Below are 17,500 nucleotides of genomic sequence, written 5' to 3' on the forward strand. Positions count from 1 at the left end.
TGTTTATGGGAAACATCCATGTGAACAGACAAGGCTAGCAGCAGCAGCAGTAGTAGCAGCAGCAGCAGTAGTAGTAGTAGTAGCAGCAGCAGCAGCAGCAGCAGCAGTGCAGCTAGCAGCAGCGGCAGCGGCAGCAGCAGCAGCAGCTAGCAGTGGCAGCTAGCAGCAGCAGCAGCGATGTAGCGGCTGCAGCAGCAGGCAGCGGCAGCGGCAGCAGCAGCGACGTAGCAGCAGCAGCAGCAGCAGCTGCTGCTGCTAGCAGCAGCAGCAGCAGCAGTAGTAGCAGCAGCAGCAGTAGTAGTAGCAGCAGCAGCAGTAGTAGTAGCAGCAGCAGTAGTAGTAGTAGCAGCAGCAGCAGTAGTAGCAGCAGCAGCAGTAGTAGCAGCAGCAGCAGCAGCAGCAGCAGCGTCGTCAGACACCTTTCTGGTGTGTAAAGACATAGAAGACGCCACGCAACAGAAACGCCACGCTCACGCCACGCAGGCAGCGCGCAGGAGGCCCTACCCACGTCTTCAGAAGTATTGTCAAGTCACAAGAACGATGTTTTTGGATTTAAAAGTATTTATTTCTCGATAAAAGTAACAAAATGTATGAGATGAAATGCCAAACATATCAGATATGCACAGAAATACGACGTCCTGAAGCGTTTTTCCGCCATCTTCAGTTATTTTCTTCGACTCGAGCCACTGACATACGTCACGCTGCCTTCCCTCCGATTGGCTGTCGCTTTGTCGCATCGCTCAGCATTTGCATAAAATAGACTTCTGGTCTTTTTTGGCCCCGCCTCGCTCGTGGCAGCGGCGAGATCGTCGCTTGTCGCTGGCAAACGGCCACCCCCGTTGAAAATGAACGGCAGCCTGTCGCTTTGTCGCTGTCTCTTGTAGCTAACGTGACTGTAGGGTCAGTCCGTCCCACCAACGAAGCACGGGAGAGACGCGAGGACATCATGCGAGGAGAGATGAAATGACTTATTTCATTTAGTTTCACCGGAGTCTTCTCAATAACTGCCCTTCCTCTCAGATCCAGCAGGTGTTGAAGCCGGACGGCGTGTTCATCGGGGCGATGGTGGGCGGCGAGACGCTGTACGAGCTGCGCTGCTCCCTCCAGCTCGCCGAGACGGAGCGGGAGGGAGGATTCTCCCCCCATGTCTCCCCCTACACCGCCGTCACCGACCTGGGCAACCTGCTGGGCCGGGCCGGCTTCAGCATGCTCACCGTGGTGAGGAACGCCAGAGAATATCTAATAAGGGGAGAACTTCCACTCTCTGGAAACTTCCGGCTTCTGAACTGGTTGCAGTTCCACTCTGTTTCCATATAGGGGGCGCTCACAGGCCAGTGCAGAATGAATAGGTATATGGAGCTATACCCCTCAAAATCCATCCTTTTCTCAGGATATACTTTTTGTCTAGTAATCTGAATGTTGCATTTGAAAGGGGAGGCTAAGAAAATACACACTGTTGGGTGTTAGATTATTTTAAAGAGGCTTTTTTGTTCTAAAAAGCCTCTTTAAAATGTCAGTGACGTCATACACATATACGGCCAGAGATGCTGCTTTACGGCAAGCTCTGAGTCACTTCCTTTTTACTCGTTCATTCAACTGTCGACCTATAATCCATGTTGAACTTGCAACAACTACAATCAAATCTGAGATTTCTCAACGACAATCAGGTGAAAAGAGAGAAATGTAGCCGTCTAGCTCCATAGAGTCCCATTCATTTAGCATCTAGCTCCATAGAGTCCCATTCATTTAGCATCTAGCTCCATAGAGTCCCATTCATTTAGCATCTAGCTCCATAGACTCCTATTCATTTAGCATCTAGCTCCATAGAGTCCCATTCATTTAGCATCTAGCTCCATAGAGTCCCATTCATTTAGCATCTAGCTCCATAGAGTCCCATTCATTTAGCATCTAGCTCCATAGAGTCCCATTCATTTAGCATCTAGCTCCATAGAGTCCCATTCATTTAGCATCTAGCTCCATAGAGTCCCATTCATTTAGCATCTAGCTCCATAGAGTCCCATTCATTTAGCATCTAGCTCCATAGACTCCCATTCATTTAGCCGTCTAGCTCCATAGAGTCCCATTCATTTAGCGTCTAGCTCCATAGAGTCCCATTCATTTAGCGTCTAGCTCCATAGAGTCCCATTCATTTAGCGTCTAGCTCCATAGAGTCCCATTCATTTAGCGTCTAGCTCCATAGAGTCCCATTAATTTAGCCCGTCTAGCTCCATAGACTCCCATTAATTTAGCCCGTCTAGCTCCATAGAGTCCCATTCATTTAGCCGTCTAGCTCCATAGAGTCCCATTCATTTAGCCGTCTAGCTCCATAGAGTCCCATTCATTTAGCCGTCTAGCTCCATAGAGTCCCATTCATTTAGCGTCTAGCTCCATAGACTCCCATTCATTTAGCCCGTCTAGCTCCATAGACTCCCATTAATTTAGCCCGTCTAGCTCCATAGAGTCCCATTCATTTTGTACTGGACCGTGATCACCCCCGGTGGAACTCTGGTGGAACTGCAACCAAATTCGGTACAATGGGGCTGAATAGGGAGTGAACAGGCTCTCTGTTAGCGTTTACTAGAAGCTATGATTCTGCCGCTGACAGACTCAGATTATTATTCTAAAGTGTCTGACAACATTATGAAAGGATCCCTACAGAGATAGACCTTTTAGTTAAAGAGGAAGATCCTTTTAGTTTAACATGAAACAGCCCCGAAATCACCATCACCAAACTCCACCAGACTCCATGTAAATAATCAGGACTTTTATCATCGTAAAACACACTTCATTCAAACTGGACAGAAACTAAATAAAACTATCAAAAGCCGTCTTGGTTCATCTTTCCACTGTTCCAACAATCACCACTCTGGTTTGGTTGAAATAAACCCTTAATTCACCCATTTACATGTGGAGATATGCTGGCTCTATACACGCTAAAAGTCCTGATTATTTACATGGAGTCTGGTGGAAATATGCTGGCTCTATACACGCTAAAAGTCCTGATTATTTACATGGAGTCTGGTGGAAATATGCTGGCTCTATACACGCTAAAAGTCCTGATTATTTACATGGAGTCTGGTGGAAATATGCTGGCTCTATACACGCTAAAAGTCCTGATTATTTACATGGAGTTTGGTGGAGTTTGGTGATGGAGATTTGAAAAATGGAAGTAAAGCCAAACCGAAAAATAAAAAAACACGTTTGATATTGGAACACATACAGTAAATGGGTCCTCTATGATTTTTACAGTCAACATACTGTCTGTCTTTGTGTTTCAGGACGTAGATGACGTTCAGGTTAACTACCCAGGAATCATTGAAGTCATGACCGACCTACAAGGTACAAACTGCTCTGTGCTAATACGTGACTCCGTTTAGTCCGTCCACATCATCAAAGCGTTGTTGGAAGTGTCTGAATTTAAGATGCAGAGTCCGAATCCAGCTGGATATCAAAGCTGTTAATCTGAGCAGAACCTTGTAGTGCCAAGTTTTACTTTAGTTTTGTTATTTAGGTTGACATTGATCTCCAAAGAGCTCTTAAAGGGACAGTTTGGATATATGTGTCAGTGTGGTTGTATGAGCTACTACTCCATAGTCAGGGTGTTAGCGACAGTAGACGCCGGTAGACGTGATAACAGTTTAGAGAAGCAGATCTGGGATACCTGCTGCTTTACCAACCGCCTTCATAAGATGGCCTACGTGGGGAGATCTCAAGCCTTTATCTCTGCTCTCGACAAAGCCATTTGTTCCCGTGTAAAATGGCCGTTTTCAGCCGTTTTCCGACCAAGTAGTTCCAGGAACGTAGTTATAGGAAGAGTCCACTTCTAAACAGATCTCCTAACGACTCTCCCCCAAAACAGTTTTTTCCGTTTGCAGTCCCACTGGCCCAGTGGCCATAGGGACTGGTAGGGGGGGGTAAGGGAGTGATGCAAGCACGGAGACGGTCTTTATAGCGTTAAAATCAGAAAACAAATACACCAACAAAAAAGAAGTATGAACTAAATACTAAATCTTATGTATGTAGCATATTTGTCATAATTTAAACAAGTCTCCCGAAGAGAAACGGTGATATCGCTCACCCCCGCCTCTGCCTGCTGCGCTGTGGACGTGTGTGTGTGTGTGTGTCTGTGTGTGTGTGTGTGTGTGTGTGTGTGTGTGTGTGTGTGTGTGTGTGTGTGTGTGTGTGTGTCTGTGTGTGTGTCTGTGTGTTTCTGTGTGACTGTGTGTGTGTGTCTGTGTGTGTGTGTCTGTGTGTGTGTGTGTGTGTGTGTGTGTGTGTGTGTGTGTGTGTGTCTGTGTGTCTCTGTGTGTGTGTGTGTGTGTGTGTGTGTGTGTGTGTGTGTGTCTGTGTGTGTGTGTGTCTCTGTGTGTGTGTGTGTGTGTGTCGTGTGTGTGTGTCTGTGTGTCCGTGTGTGTGTGTCTGTGTCTGTGTCCGTGTGTGTGTGTGTGTGTCTGTGTCTGTGTGTGTGTGTGTGTGTGTGTGTGTGTGTCTGTGTGTGTGTGTGTGTGTGTGTGTGTGTGTGTGTGTGTGTGTGTGTGTGTGTCTGTGTCTGTGTCTGTGTGTGTGTGTGTGTCTGTGTCTGTGTGTGTGTGTGTGTGTGTGTGAGTGTTAACGTTTCCGTTAATATGATGGACATGTGTTGTGATATTTAAACAAACGAACCGTCAAAGCCTCTTATTAACGAGAGCGGTCTGAGAGACCTCCAGCTCACAGCGAGGTGTGTGTGACTGTGTGTGTGTGTGTCTGTGTGTGTCTGTGTGTGTGTGTCTGGTCTGAGAGACCTCCAGCTCACAGCGGGGTCTCTGAGCATCAGGACTGGCCCAGAGACGAGCTAGCGGCCGGGGCAGGACCTGCTGGCTGTCGCCTCACTTCATGGAGCTTCTCAACTCCGAACTTTGAAGCAACTTGTCAATTCGGCATCAATTTTCACAAGACTGCCTATATTAGAAATATAAACCGTTAATTTCTCGCCTAAAACGTTGTCAGAAGTGAATTTAGTGATGAATAAGATGGTGAAAATTGTTAAAAATGTCCCGTTGTTGGTCTGTCTGTACCAGAAACCGACCCTCGTTGACCTATAGGTTCCTATGCTGAAAAGGGAAGAGACCCCGCCCTGAAGGAGGAGCTGAAAGAGTTACAGGAACTGTGGCCAGAGGGACTTAAAAATCCCCAAATTGGTCCAGTCAGAACACGAGAAACAAAGGGTTCTAGGAACTGCAAAAATCCCTCCGGTCGGAAAGGGGGTAATGTCAAAAGAGTCTGGTGGGAGAGAGCAGAGATGACGGCTTCAGTTCCCCGTCGTAAAGGGCCGTCTGACAGCACGGTGAAGCGCTGAAAATATTCTAAATACAGCGTCCACTTCAACTGATATCGTTTTTTTTTTTTTTTTACGGTGTCTAAAATCCTGACTATGGAGAAGTACCTCATACAAAAAAACATCTGAACTATCCCTTTTAAATCTACAGTGTAAGAACTCTCAGGGCTCTATTTTACCGATCTGAGGTCACGGCGTGAAGCGCCTGCTGCAGGTGTGCTCAGGGCGTCCTAATCCACTTCTGCTAGTTTGACGGCTGATAAAAGGGTCCGTGTGCCGGGGTCATGGTTCTAAAGGGTTGACCTTAGTGTCTTCATTAATCAGAGGTGTGTTTTGGGCGTAACATGTAATCAACCAATCAGAGATCATCTCCCATTCCCTTTAAAAGCCAGGCGCGTTTGGACCTTGGAGCATTGCTGTTATGATGGAGGATTTGCACCGTAATATTTGTATTTGTAATCTTCTGCATGTGTGTGTGCTGCTGTGCGTCCCTGTGTGTGTGTGTGTGTCCCTGTGTGTGTAACAAGCATAGTGTGCACGTGCTGTGCACGAGCCTAGGAGCATTTTAATAATGCTGTTAAAATAACAATGAAATGCTGCGTTATTGACTTTAGACCAGGTTTTTGTTGGTCAATGGTGCCATCACTTCCTGCTGCCTCAAGATAGCAATACTCCCAGAATGCACCTGAACACACCTCCCTGTAAGACCAGCGCGCCCAGAATGCACCTGAACACACCTCCCTGTAAGACCAGCACGCCCAGAATGCACCTGAACACACCTCCCTGTAAGACCAGCACGCCCAGAATGCACCTGAACACACCTCCCTGTAAGACCAGCACGCCCAGAATGCACCTGAACACACCTCCCTGTAAGACCAGCGCGCCCAGAATGCACCTGAACACACCTCCCTGTAAGACCAGCACGCCCAGAATGCACCTGAACACACCTCCCTGTAAGACCAGCGCCCAGAATGCACCTGAACACACCTCCCTGTAAGACCAGCGCGCCCAGAATGCACCTGAACACACCTCCCTGTAAGACCAGCACGCCCAGAATGCACCTGAACACACCTCCCTGTAAGACCAGCACGCCCAGAATGCACCTGAACACACCTCCCTGTAAGACCAGCACGCCCAGAATGCACCTGAACACACCTCCCTGTAAGACCAGCGCGCCCAGAATGCACCTGAACACACCTCCCTGTAAGACCAGCACGCCCATGGGCCACAGATGGGCGCAGGTGCATTTGTTATTTAAACGACGCGAGCGCTGGACGGTCTTAAACTAGCAAAGACACTTGCGTCGGGCTGTGCACCGCGCTGCGCCGGGTGCAGGATGGGGCCCTTGTACTGCTTCCACTTTTACAGTTTAGTGCAATCTAATACGATGACGACAGTGTTCGATTTTTGTCCACATTGTCATTTCTGAGATCGTAGTTAGGGGGGTGGTGTTGTTATTTCACTATATTAAAAATGTGTTCAATTAAAATCTGATAATTTACTACAAATCTCTGCTTTTCAGACCCTTTAAAACAAATCTGCCAACTTGTATACTACATGATTGTTTTTGTCCGTACTCTGTAGGTATGGGCGAGAGTAACTGTGCCTGGAACAGGAAAACGCTGTTGCACAGAGACACCATATTAGCAGCAGAAGCTATTTATAAAGGTGAGTATTTAAAGAAGAGAGCGATCAGATGCTACACTTCCCTGTTAAAATCATGGATGGATGAAGAGAACTGGATACAGTGTTCATGGGGTGCAGTACCACCCTTATCCACTAAGCCCATGGTGGCTTTTAGACATGACGCTCTCCCTGGGGGCTTGGTTAAAATGACCAAAATCACACATCTGCCCCAAATAGATTTCTGCGGCTCCAGCAGCCATCATAGAAACATTTTAATAGATTAGGTCCGTCTCCACTTTTACAGATTTTAGGAAACTACTGATGAATCTACTGTATATGTGTCCAATGTGCTTGGAGCTGGGAGCCCCACACTGTTGGGATTTGTTGACAATAAGAAAAATATAATAGAAACTTCATTCTTGAAATGGTATCACTGCCAAACATTTGTCCTCATGCAGACTTTGTTGATTCCCCTTCTTGGTGTCACAGCTGTTACTTCAGGCTGTATTTCTGATTCTTCTGTTTTCTTGGTTCTCATTTTTTCCTATTTTTAAACCTGATCTGGTGCCTTTTGCTCATCGTTATCCACACTGGTACATCTGCCTGAAATAGACACTTTTCTGTCAACTCTGCTTGTTTTACTTCCTCTTTGCCATAAGCTGCTGTCCTTAACACGCACAGTTCAGAATAGGGTGGACTGTGGGTTTTCCTGAATGTTGCCTTTACTTGGTTAAAGGCTCTGACACACCAACCCGACAGCCGACCGTCGGCAGAAAAGCCAGTCGGACCGATCGGTCGTCTCCCCGAGGTCCAAAAAGTGCATCAGAACACACAGAAGCGACGCAGACTTCAGCGTACGTTCTGCGCGTGCGCGAGACGTAATACGTCTCCATAACAGCAGGCGGCGCTAATCTGTATTGTCAAAAAAAAAGAGAGAAAACCGGCAGCTGATTGGACGAACGTGTTACGTGGGTCTCACAGATTTTACAACCGACCATAATGGCGTCTCGTTCAGAATACGATCTCATATTTTATGAAGATAGTTCACCGAAACGTGTTTCTGGAAACATTTGAAGAGAGAAACAGGCCGTGCAGTTGCTGAATCTGTCTTCATTTCAGACCAACAAAGGTCAGTCTGACAGATGTTCGTCAGATTTTGAGAGGCGTTCGTCACGCTCATCCCCGCTAGTAATTTCCGGTTAGCGCTCCACCAATCAGATTGGTCATTGAGTCCGACTGCCCGTCCTCAGATTCAACATGTCAAATCGTCCCAAATGAAGGCCGACAGCTCCTCCGACTGACGACGGCACGGAGCACACCGACCAGACTCGAGTCACCGACCTCGCCAGACTGTCCGACGGCCGATTGTCGGGTTGGTGCGTCAGCGCCTTGACCTGCAAGAGTGGAACAAAAACTGTATTCTGTTTGTATTCTTTCCTTGCTGGGTCACAATATGAGTTTTCCGTGGCGGAAGAAGTACTTCATTGATGTCTGCGTTTGTGTGACAATGTTTCAGAGATGTACGGTAACGAGGACGGGTCCATCCCCGCCACCTTTGAGATCCTCTACATGATTGGCTGGAAGCCTCACGAGTCTCAGGTAAGACCACAGCAGCAGCAAGGTCACCCATTGGTTTGTGGACTGCTGTTTTTGAAGCCTGGAGTTAGCATTGTTGTCGTCTCCATCTTGGTATTTTGGAGCCAGAAGTGACCACATTTGGACAAAAAGGGCGGAGCTGCGGAGGATGATGCGTCTAATGCCTACTTCACACTAGAAGACTTTGAACAGACTTTGAAAAGATTAAACACACGGGGCGCGCAAGCGTCGCGTATAGTCGTGCAGCACAGCTATTTTCATTTTGGCGGCCATGTTATCCATTCTGTCCGTTCATACCGGTGCGTGGCGGCCGCGTTGGCCCGCACGCTGCAGTGATCGTTTCGCCGTCTCCTCTATTTCTTGCGCGAGATGCAAGCGAATGTCAAGCCACGCAGGTAATGAGACACACGGCGAGAGAGACCAACGGACAGACAGAGAGTGACACACACACACACGGACACATACACACACACACGTTTGTTTCACTATCTTTGTGGGGACCCTAACCTTAACCATCACCACTAAATGCCTAACCTTAACCCTTACCCTCACCCTAACCAGAACCTCATTCTAACCCTAATCCTAAAACCAAGTCTTAACCCTCAAACAGACCTTTAACCTTGTGGGGTCCAGCATTTTGGGCCCCACAAGTATACTGTATTCCCCGGTTTTTGGACCCCACGAATATAGTAAAACAAACACACACGGACACACATACACACACACACACACGGACACACATACACACGCACACACACACACACACACACATATATACACGGACACACACACACACACCCATATACACACACACGGACATACACACACACACACACACATATATATACACACACACGGACACGGACACATACTCATACACACACACACACACACACACATACCAATTACCACAATGTTCTGTTCTGCTGGAGCGCCCAGACTCTAGCAAGACTCTCGGGGTCTCATTAACACATTGTACATTAGTCTGAGACAGAGGAGTCGCTTGAGAAGTCGTTTGGTGTAAGGTTGGCATTATCGACTAAAAGACTGCAGCTCTACTAACACTAGACTGTAATCTACACGTGGCTTGAGTTGGATACAGGAGTGTGTCATCTGCATATATACGGATATTATTGGTCGGAGTTGGAGATTATATTCATGTAAACTGTAAATAATAATAAGAGGACCCAGCACAGAACCCTGTGGTACCCCCATGGCAGTGGTTTAAATGTTTTTTTGTCTTTCGTCAGGCCAAACCGGCGAAGCGAGGCTCAGCCAACGTGTCGTTTGGGGATTTGTCAAAGATCAGCCAGCCGACCAACACGAACACGTCGTAGAAGAGCCGACTGAACAGCTGACCCACTGCAGATTGTAAATAATAGATTTCTATTTTAACAGCTATGTTTTGATTCCAGGGTTAAAACTGTAAGAGGACAAGTGTTGTAATGTTGTTGTGTCTGGAATAAAGTTGAGCAATGGAAAACAGTATCGTGAGAACATTACATGTTACGTTACCTGTTACGTTACATCACATTACATATTACATTACATGTTACGTTACATCACATTACATATCACATTACATGTTACGTTACATCACATTACATGTTACATTACATGTTACATTACATGTTACATTACATCACATTACATGTTACATTACATATTACATTACATGTTACATTACATATTACATTACATCACATTACATATTACATTACATGTTACATTACATATTACATTACATCACATTACATGTTACATTACATATTACATTACATGTTACGTTACATTACATCACATTACATGTTACATATTACATTACATCACATTACATGTTACATTACATGTATATTACATGTTACATTACGTTACATTATATTACATTACATTATATTACATTATATTACATTATATTATATTACATTATATTACATTACATTATATTATATTATATTACATTATATTGCATTATATTACATTACATTATATATTACATTATATTACATTATATTACATTACATTACATTATATTGTATTATATTACATTACATTACATTATATTACATTATATTACATTATATTACATTACATTACATTATACATTATATTACATTATATTATATTACATCATATTATACATTGCATTATATTACATTATATTACATTACATCACATTACACATTACATTACATTACATGTTACATTACATGTTACATTACATATTACATTACATCACATTACATGTTACATGTTACATCACATTACATGTTACATTACATATTACATTACATGTTACATTACATGTTACATTACATCACATTACATGTTACATTACATGTTACATTACATGTTACATTACATATTACATTACATGTTACATTATATTACATTACATGTTACATTACATATTACATTACATCACATTACATGTTACGTTACATGTTACATTATATTACATTACATGTTACATTACATGTTACATTACATATTACATTGCATTACATGTTACGTTACATCACATTACATATTACATTACATGTTACATTACATATTACATTACATCACATTACATGTTACATATTACATTACATCACATTACATGTTACATTACATGTTACATTACATGTTACATTATATTACATTACATGTTACATTACATCACATTACATGTTACATTACATTACATCACATTACATGTTACATGTTACATCACATTACATGTTACATTACATATTACATTACATATTACATTATATTACATTACATATTACATTACATGTTACATTACATGTTACATTACATATTACATTGCATTACATGTTACGTTACATCACATTACATGTTATATTACATTACATCACATGTTACATTACATATTACATTACATATTACATGTCACCCTCGAGAACATTTTATAAATATATATATATATATATATATATATATATATATATACATACATATATACAGTATATATTTTTTACCATACAAAGTCCTGTGAGGCCGGACAACCTCACAATACTGTCTCACTGACTGACACAGTGCTGGTATATAGACAGAGCTTTTAACATATGAACAGGCGAGAGAAGATCACCGTGTATTTATTTAATGCTGCTGTTTTATTTATTTAATCAAGCAGAATCATAGTGCTCATTTATATAATCAAAATACATTCTTAGAAAAGACTGAAGTGGCACTTTTTATATTTTATACTTAGTCTTTGAAGATATATCAACCTGTATAGACGCTTTTATCCAAAGAGACTTCCAGTTAATTGCTTTCAACCCTGAAGGTGCAACGTCCAGACAAGTTCAAGTTACTTTATTTGTACCCAGAGGTTGATTTAGTTTACAGTAGAGTCCTCAACAACAAGTAGTAAGTGCAAGTACATCAGCTTTAAATAAGCAAAACTACAAAGAGACATGAAAGTGCAGCCTCATGAATATCCATATATATATATATATATATACCAACAGGAAATTCACTGTTCGATATGTACAGCCAATGAGACGCTGACTTAAAAATAAACGTTGAATCACTCAGCCACAGTGGTGGAATATAACTAAGTCAGATAAAAAGAAGAAGTCACTTAACAAGGTCTGCAGGCTGCAGGGATGTTGCTCTATCTGCTACTCCTCGCTGGATGTTTCTCTCGCAGCTCTACTGGTGAGAAAACCATTATTTCTGTATTTTATCAACATCAAATCTAACATCTTGGGCTCAATACATGATGGTGTCAATGCTTTCATTTACCCTTCATTCATCTTGTAAAGGGACACAAAGATTTGCATGTGCAGAGGTGGAAAGAGTACAAACATATTCTACTTAGGGACCGTTTGGTATTTATGGAATGGACCACCGGAGGAAAATAGGGGATGGTCGTGTCTTTTTATTCTTTGCTGAGGGGAGGGTCATCCAACATTTTTCAGTCCAGAGGGGGTGGGGGGGATACATATTTTTCCATGTAGCTCTTAGTCTCGGCCCTCCTTCGCTACCAGATGGGTCTGACCCATGAGTTTGCAGGGGGGCAGGGCATAGACATATGGGCAGGGGAGCTGCCCCCTGGTGGCTGAAACGGGTAATTGCATTGTTTAAAAAATGAGTGGAATAACTCTGGCATGATCAGATATTTTATAAATATCTTAAATAACACAAAACACCTAAATGGTGGTAGGTAATACTTCAGATTTCATATACTGCCTGGCTGACGATGGGAGCAGCAGGACGCAAAAAACGAAAATAACTGTTGTACTATGTCTGGACATCTTACCGTGCAAAGGCTGTAATAAAGGTTTCCTAAATGCCACATTTGATGTCAGCTTACTAATTGATTGCGGGTGTTGTGTAGATTTGGACTTTTATACGTTTATTCCACTTTGTTTAAACGGCGAAGTGGAGGAAGCCTAGTGACGAGTCCACAGCAACCAGTTTGTGTGTTGAATGTTACCCAGAGTGCCTTGCTGAATGGTCTCAATGTTTTATTGTTTTATTTCATGTGAATACTAGTTTACTAGAGGAGTAACTTAGTATTTGAAGTAATGCAGGAAGTGTGCATTTAGTTTCCATGCTTGTTGTGTTTCCACAACAATGTTAGTGAGTAAATCTACTGAAATGGCCCCCCCACCTTAACAGAGGAGTGGGATGCGTCAGATGAGGATGCAGAGGTTTAGTCTCGTATGTCATAGCTGTAAAAAAACCCAATGGCTGTCTGTATATATTTGCCAAACGCAAACCAGTACAGAAGGTATGGATGAATTTCTGGGGGAGGGTCATGTCTTTTTTGGCTAAATGTCCCAAAACTCCTCCGGTGGCCCCTTAGATAAATAACGGACAGTCCCTTACAGTTTTTCACGATTGCTATGACAATTTTTTTAAAAACTTGTAACAACTTTCCTAAACTCTTAACACAGCACAACATCCGTCCGTGTACAATTAACACATTTCTTGTTGCTTTGACACAAAATGCATACAGTTAACAGTTTTACACACAAGCTCCACCAAGACCAAACAATGGCTCTTTACTGCCACATTTACAAATGCTTTCACTCTGTATGTCAGGACAGATAACACCATGTTCTTAACCTAACGTATAGGCTCAAGTCAAAGTGAACAGCTGATCATACAGTATTTGAAACACAAAGATATCTGCTGGATTTTGTTCCATTGCTGATTGAAGTTATGCAAATAGATAGATCACAGCTGATTGACATCTAGGAAACACACTCAGGTGTTATCATCTGACTCACTCCTTGTTTCCTTTTTACTTCACAGACACACCTACATTTAATGTGCTGCAGAACACAATGGCTACTCTTCCCTGTCCTCATAAGGGGGATGTAACATGGAGCCGCTACATACATGGCAGCCGCGTGATTCTGGTCACTATCAAAAATGGCAAAGAGAAAATGTCTGACAAACGCTACGGCTCTCTGGCAGACAACTCCCTGGTAATAAGAAATGTTACATCCTTTGATACGACATTGTATTTGTGTAATCAAACACAAGTATATCTGAATGTGACAACTCCTCCCAACACGGGGGCCCCAAGAGCTGGAAGTGTAATAGTCACACAGAGAAACGACGGACTGGGTTTCGGCATTGAACCAGACGCAGAGAACCAACAACCCTCAGACTTTTGGAAAGTGGCTGTCGGTGTAGCTGTCGGTGCAGCCGTCGGTGCTGTGATGGTGCTTTTGGGGATCTTAACTCTGAGATTCTGCTTCAAAAACAGAACGGAGAGAAGCACTCGCGACAACAACTTGGACAAAAGTGTCACCGGCGAGGCGATTTATGAGGAGATTGAAGCCAGCGAGGAGCAGCCGAGAGGGAGGGACTCTTATTTTGAAAGTCCGTACTACTGGACGAGCATCAGTGAGCCGGCGAGCACCTCCACGCCACCCAGTAATAATCTGTACAGCGCTGTTAACAAGCCAACAGCTAAAGGACGCAGCGGTGGGGAGTGTGTTTATTCCCTCGCCCAAAACCCACTACAGACGGGAGGTGTCAGTAAATAATCAGCTCTCGGTATCGTTGCAGGATTAGAATAGAATATAATAACTTTTATTGTCACTACACACATGTACAATTAGATTAAAAGCAACTCCTTTTCCAGTGCCAACATATTCGTAAAAAATATAAATATAAATAAGAGTAAAGTGCAGAGTTGAGAAACTATATGAAAAAGAAGTATGGTTTATTATAAAATGTGATACACAGTGTGGGTTATTGCACATTATTTGAATATTGCCCAATAGTGGTGATCCTATTCAATGAGTAATAGATATTGGACAATGAGAGTAATATTGCACAGTATACAGATGTTGCACAGTATACAGATGTTGCACGGTTTACAGATGTTACACGGTTTACAGATGTTGCACGGTTTACAGATATTGCACGGTTTACAGATGTTGCACGGTATACAGATGTTACACAGTATACAGATGTTACACAGTATACAGATGTTACACGGTATACAGATGTTACACAGTATACAGATGTTGCACGGTATACAGATGTTACACAGTATACAGATATTACACGGTATACAGATGTTACACAGTATACAGATGTTACACAGTATACAGATGTTACACAGTATACAGATATTGCACAGTAATGGAATTGCACAGTATTATCAATATTATAAATAGTATTAAATATTAAATATTGCACAATAGGTGGGTAGAAGAAAGTCCGAGGGTTGGGGGGGGGGGGTTAGACCCTGAAATATGATTGCCCCCCATCCTTGGTTCCCCCCCAATCCATTGGATCAGAGTACTGTCATTTTGTCATTTTGTTGTCTTTCCATTTGGTGAATGGATGTTTTTCTGGGTCAAAAATTGGAATCTAAACCTTTTCTTTTTAACGTTTTGATTGTCTTGACACTTTTGTCACTTTTCCCGATGTGTTTATATCAAATATCAACTTCATTTCGCAAGTTTTTGTCACGTTTTCCAGTGTTTTTGTGGATTTCTTTTCTGACATTTTTGTCACTTTTATCAGTTTTGTTAAACTGTTTAATCAGATGCTATACAAGTTAATAAAACACCCAAATCCAGTGAAAGTAGTGAACTGATCACTTGTTTAGCTTATGAAGAGCGTTGTAGGGAACCATCCACGTTACACAATTTGGTTGAAAGAAACCCAAATTTCTGATATAGGAACTTTTTGAAAACGGGTCAAAATTTGACCTCTGAATTCTGAGGATGAAGAAAATATTTGTAGAATTTTAGAATAAAGTCTAATGAGGCATTTTATTTAATAAATAGGTTATATAAGGACAATGTATTTGTGAAATTTAACTCATTGGGTGTTACATTTCAGGTGGTCAGCCCAATGATCCCACAGCCCAATGGTCCCACAGCCATATGTTCCCACAGCCCTGTGTTCCCACAGCCCTATGGTCCCACAGCCATATGTTCCCACAGCCCTATGGTCCCACAGCCCTATGGTCCCACAGCCCTATGTTCCCACAGCCCAATGGTCCCACAGCCCAATGGTCCCACAGCCCTATGGTCCCACAGCCCTATGGTCCCACAGCCCAATGGTCCCACAGCCCAATGGTCCCACAGCCCAATGTTCCCACAGCCCAATGGTCCCACAGCCATATTTTCCCACAGCCCAATGGTCCCACAGCCCTATGGTCCCACAGCCCAATGGTCCCACAGCCCTATGGTCCCACAGCCCTATGGTCCCACAGCCCTATGTTCCCACAGCCCTATGGTCCCACAGCCCTATGGTCCCACAGCCCTATGGTCCCACAGCCCTATGTTCCCACAGCCCAATGGTCCCACAGTCCTATGTTCCCACAGCCCAATGGTCCCACAGCCCATATGTTCCCACAGCCCAATGGTCCCACAGCCCAATGGTCCCACAGCCCTGTGTTCCCACAGCCCAATGGTCCCACAGCCCTGTGTTCCCACAGCCCAATGGTCCCACAGCCCTATGTTCCCACAGCCCAATGGTCCCACAGCCCTGTGTTCCCACAGCCCAATGGTCCCACAGCCCTATGGTCCCACATTTCTAGAACATTTTCAAAATGAGGTCTTGTGTTCCTACATTTCTCTTCAATTTAAGCCCTACCCTCCCACACATTTTTTAGGATTAGGGGGATAAAATCTGAGACATATTTATGAAAAAGCAAATGTGAGAACATAGGAACGCTCCCACATTTCAGACGCCTTCAACAAACTATTATTGTTTTCAAGATCTAAATCAGCTGCTGATCTAATAGCCACACAGTATTAAAAATAACAGCTACTTTGCACGTCCAACCACAACCTCGTTCGTCATAACTTCCCCTCAGATACAAAGAAGACAGCATTTTAGTCGTCTGTCACTTAACAAGGTCAGTGGGCTGCAGAGATGTTGCTCTATCTCCTCCTCCTCCTCGCTGGACGCTTCGGTCTCAGCTTGAACGGTGAGAACATCTAATTTGTCAGCTTTTTTTAATCAACATCATATCTATAATTGTATGTATGTGAGATATACAGTATGTGTGTATGTGTGTTTGTTCTGTTATGGTTGTCTAAGCTACTGGATGCCTTAAATTTCCCTCAAGATGAATAAAGACTCTATATATTTGGGCTCAATACATTTCATATCTCAATGATCTACGCCGGTGTTCCTCAAACGGGGGCACGTGTACGTAAGAGTTTTTTGCAAAATGTATTTCAGTTACAAGGCTGTTGTTACCAGACCATTGTTCCTTATGGAGCCCTTTATTTTATACCAAAAATGTGATGTTTTTGTGGCTTCTTTGGACCTTTTCTTGTCTTCCTTCCTTCTTTCTACGGTTTAAAAAATGTCTGTGTGCGTGTGTGTTTGTGCGTGTGTGTGTGTGTGTGTCTGTGTGTGTGTGTGTGTGTGTGTGTCTGTGCGTGTGTGTGTGTGTGTGTGTGTGTCTGTGTGTGTGTGTGTGTGTGTGTGTCTGCCCCTCTCTCTCCCCTTTCAAGTCTA

At 43.3% G+C, this 17,500-nt stretch overlaps 3 protein-coding genes across 5 annotated transcripts in view; all 3 read left to right on the top strand.

Moving 5' to 3' along the window:
- ndufaf5 (NADH:ubiquinone oxidoreductase complex assembly factor 5) overlaps window positions 1-10,024 on the top strand; it is a 21,192-nt gene extending 11,168 nt beyond the window's left edge. For 2 of the 3 annotated variants that reach the window (XM_078272733.1, XM_078272714.1), the window contains exons 7-11: window positions 1,021-1,218; window positions 3,279-3,339; window positions 6,899-6,982; window positions 8,457-8,539; window positions 9,787-10,024. In XM_078272733.1, coding sequence (XP_078128859.1) covers window positions 1,021-1,218; window positions 3,279-3,339; window positions 6,899-6,982; window positions 8,457-8,539; window positions 9,787-9,873 — 513 coding nt within the window. In that variant the 3' untranslated portion in view covers window positions 9,874-10,024. The remainder of the gene's footprint in view (window positions 1-1,020; window positions 1,219-3,278; window positions 3,340-6,898; window positions 6,983-8,456; window positions 8,540-9,786) is intronic. The other variant, XM_078272724.1, reaches the window with a different exon arrangement.
- A 2,076-nt stretch (window positions 10,025-12,100) lies between these two features.
- On the top strand, window positions 12,101-15,277 carry LOC144532150 (uncharacterized). Its single transcript, XM_078272746.1, has 2 exons — window positions 12,101-12,205; window positions 13,811-15,277. Exons 1-2 carry the CDS (start codon window positions 12,154-12,156, stop codon window positions 14,551-14,553), a joined length of 795 nt encoding a protein of 264 aa, XP_078128872.1. The 5' UTR covers window positions 12,101-12,153; the 3' UTR covers window positions 14,554-15,277.
- Window positions 15,278-16,449: 1,172 nt separating this feature from the next.
- Window positions 16,450-17,500, top strand: part of LOC144532159 (uncharacterized) — a 3,354-nt gene continuing 2,303 nt past the window's right edge. The window contains exon 1 of the mRNA XM_078272759.1: window positions 16,450-16,961. Coding sequence (XP_078128885.1) covers window positions 16,907-16,961 — 55 coding nt within the window. The 5' untranslated portion in view covers window positions 16,450-16,906. The remainder of the gene's footprint in view (window positions 16,962-17,500) is intronic.

Source organism: Sander vitreus, chromosome 2 (genome assembly GCF_031162955.1).
Source record: "Sander vitreus isolate 19-12246 chromosome 2, sanVit1, whole genome shotgun sequence".
In the NCBI taxonomy this organism is placed as follows: Eukaryota; Metazoa; Chordata; class Actinopteri; order Perciformes; family Percidae; genus Sander; species Sander vitreus.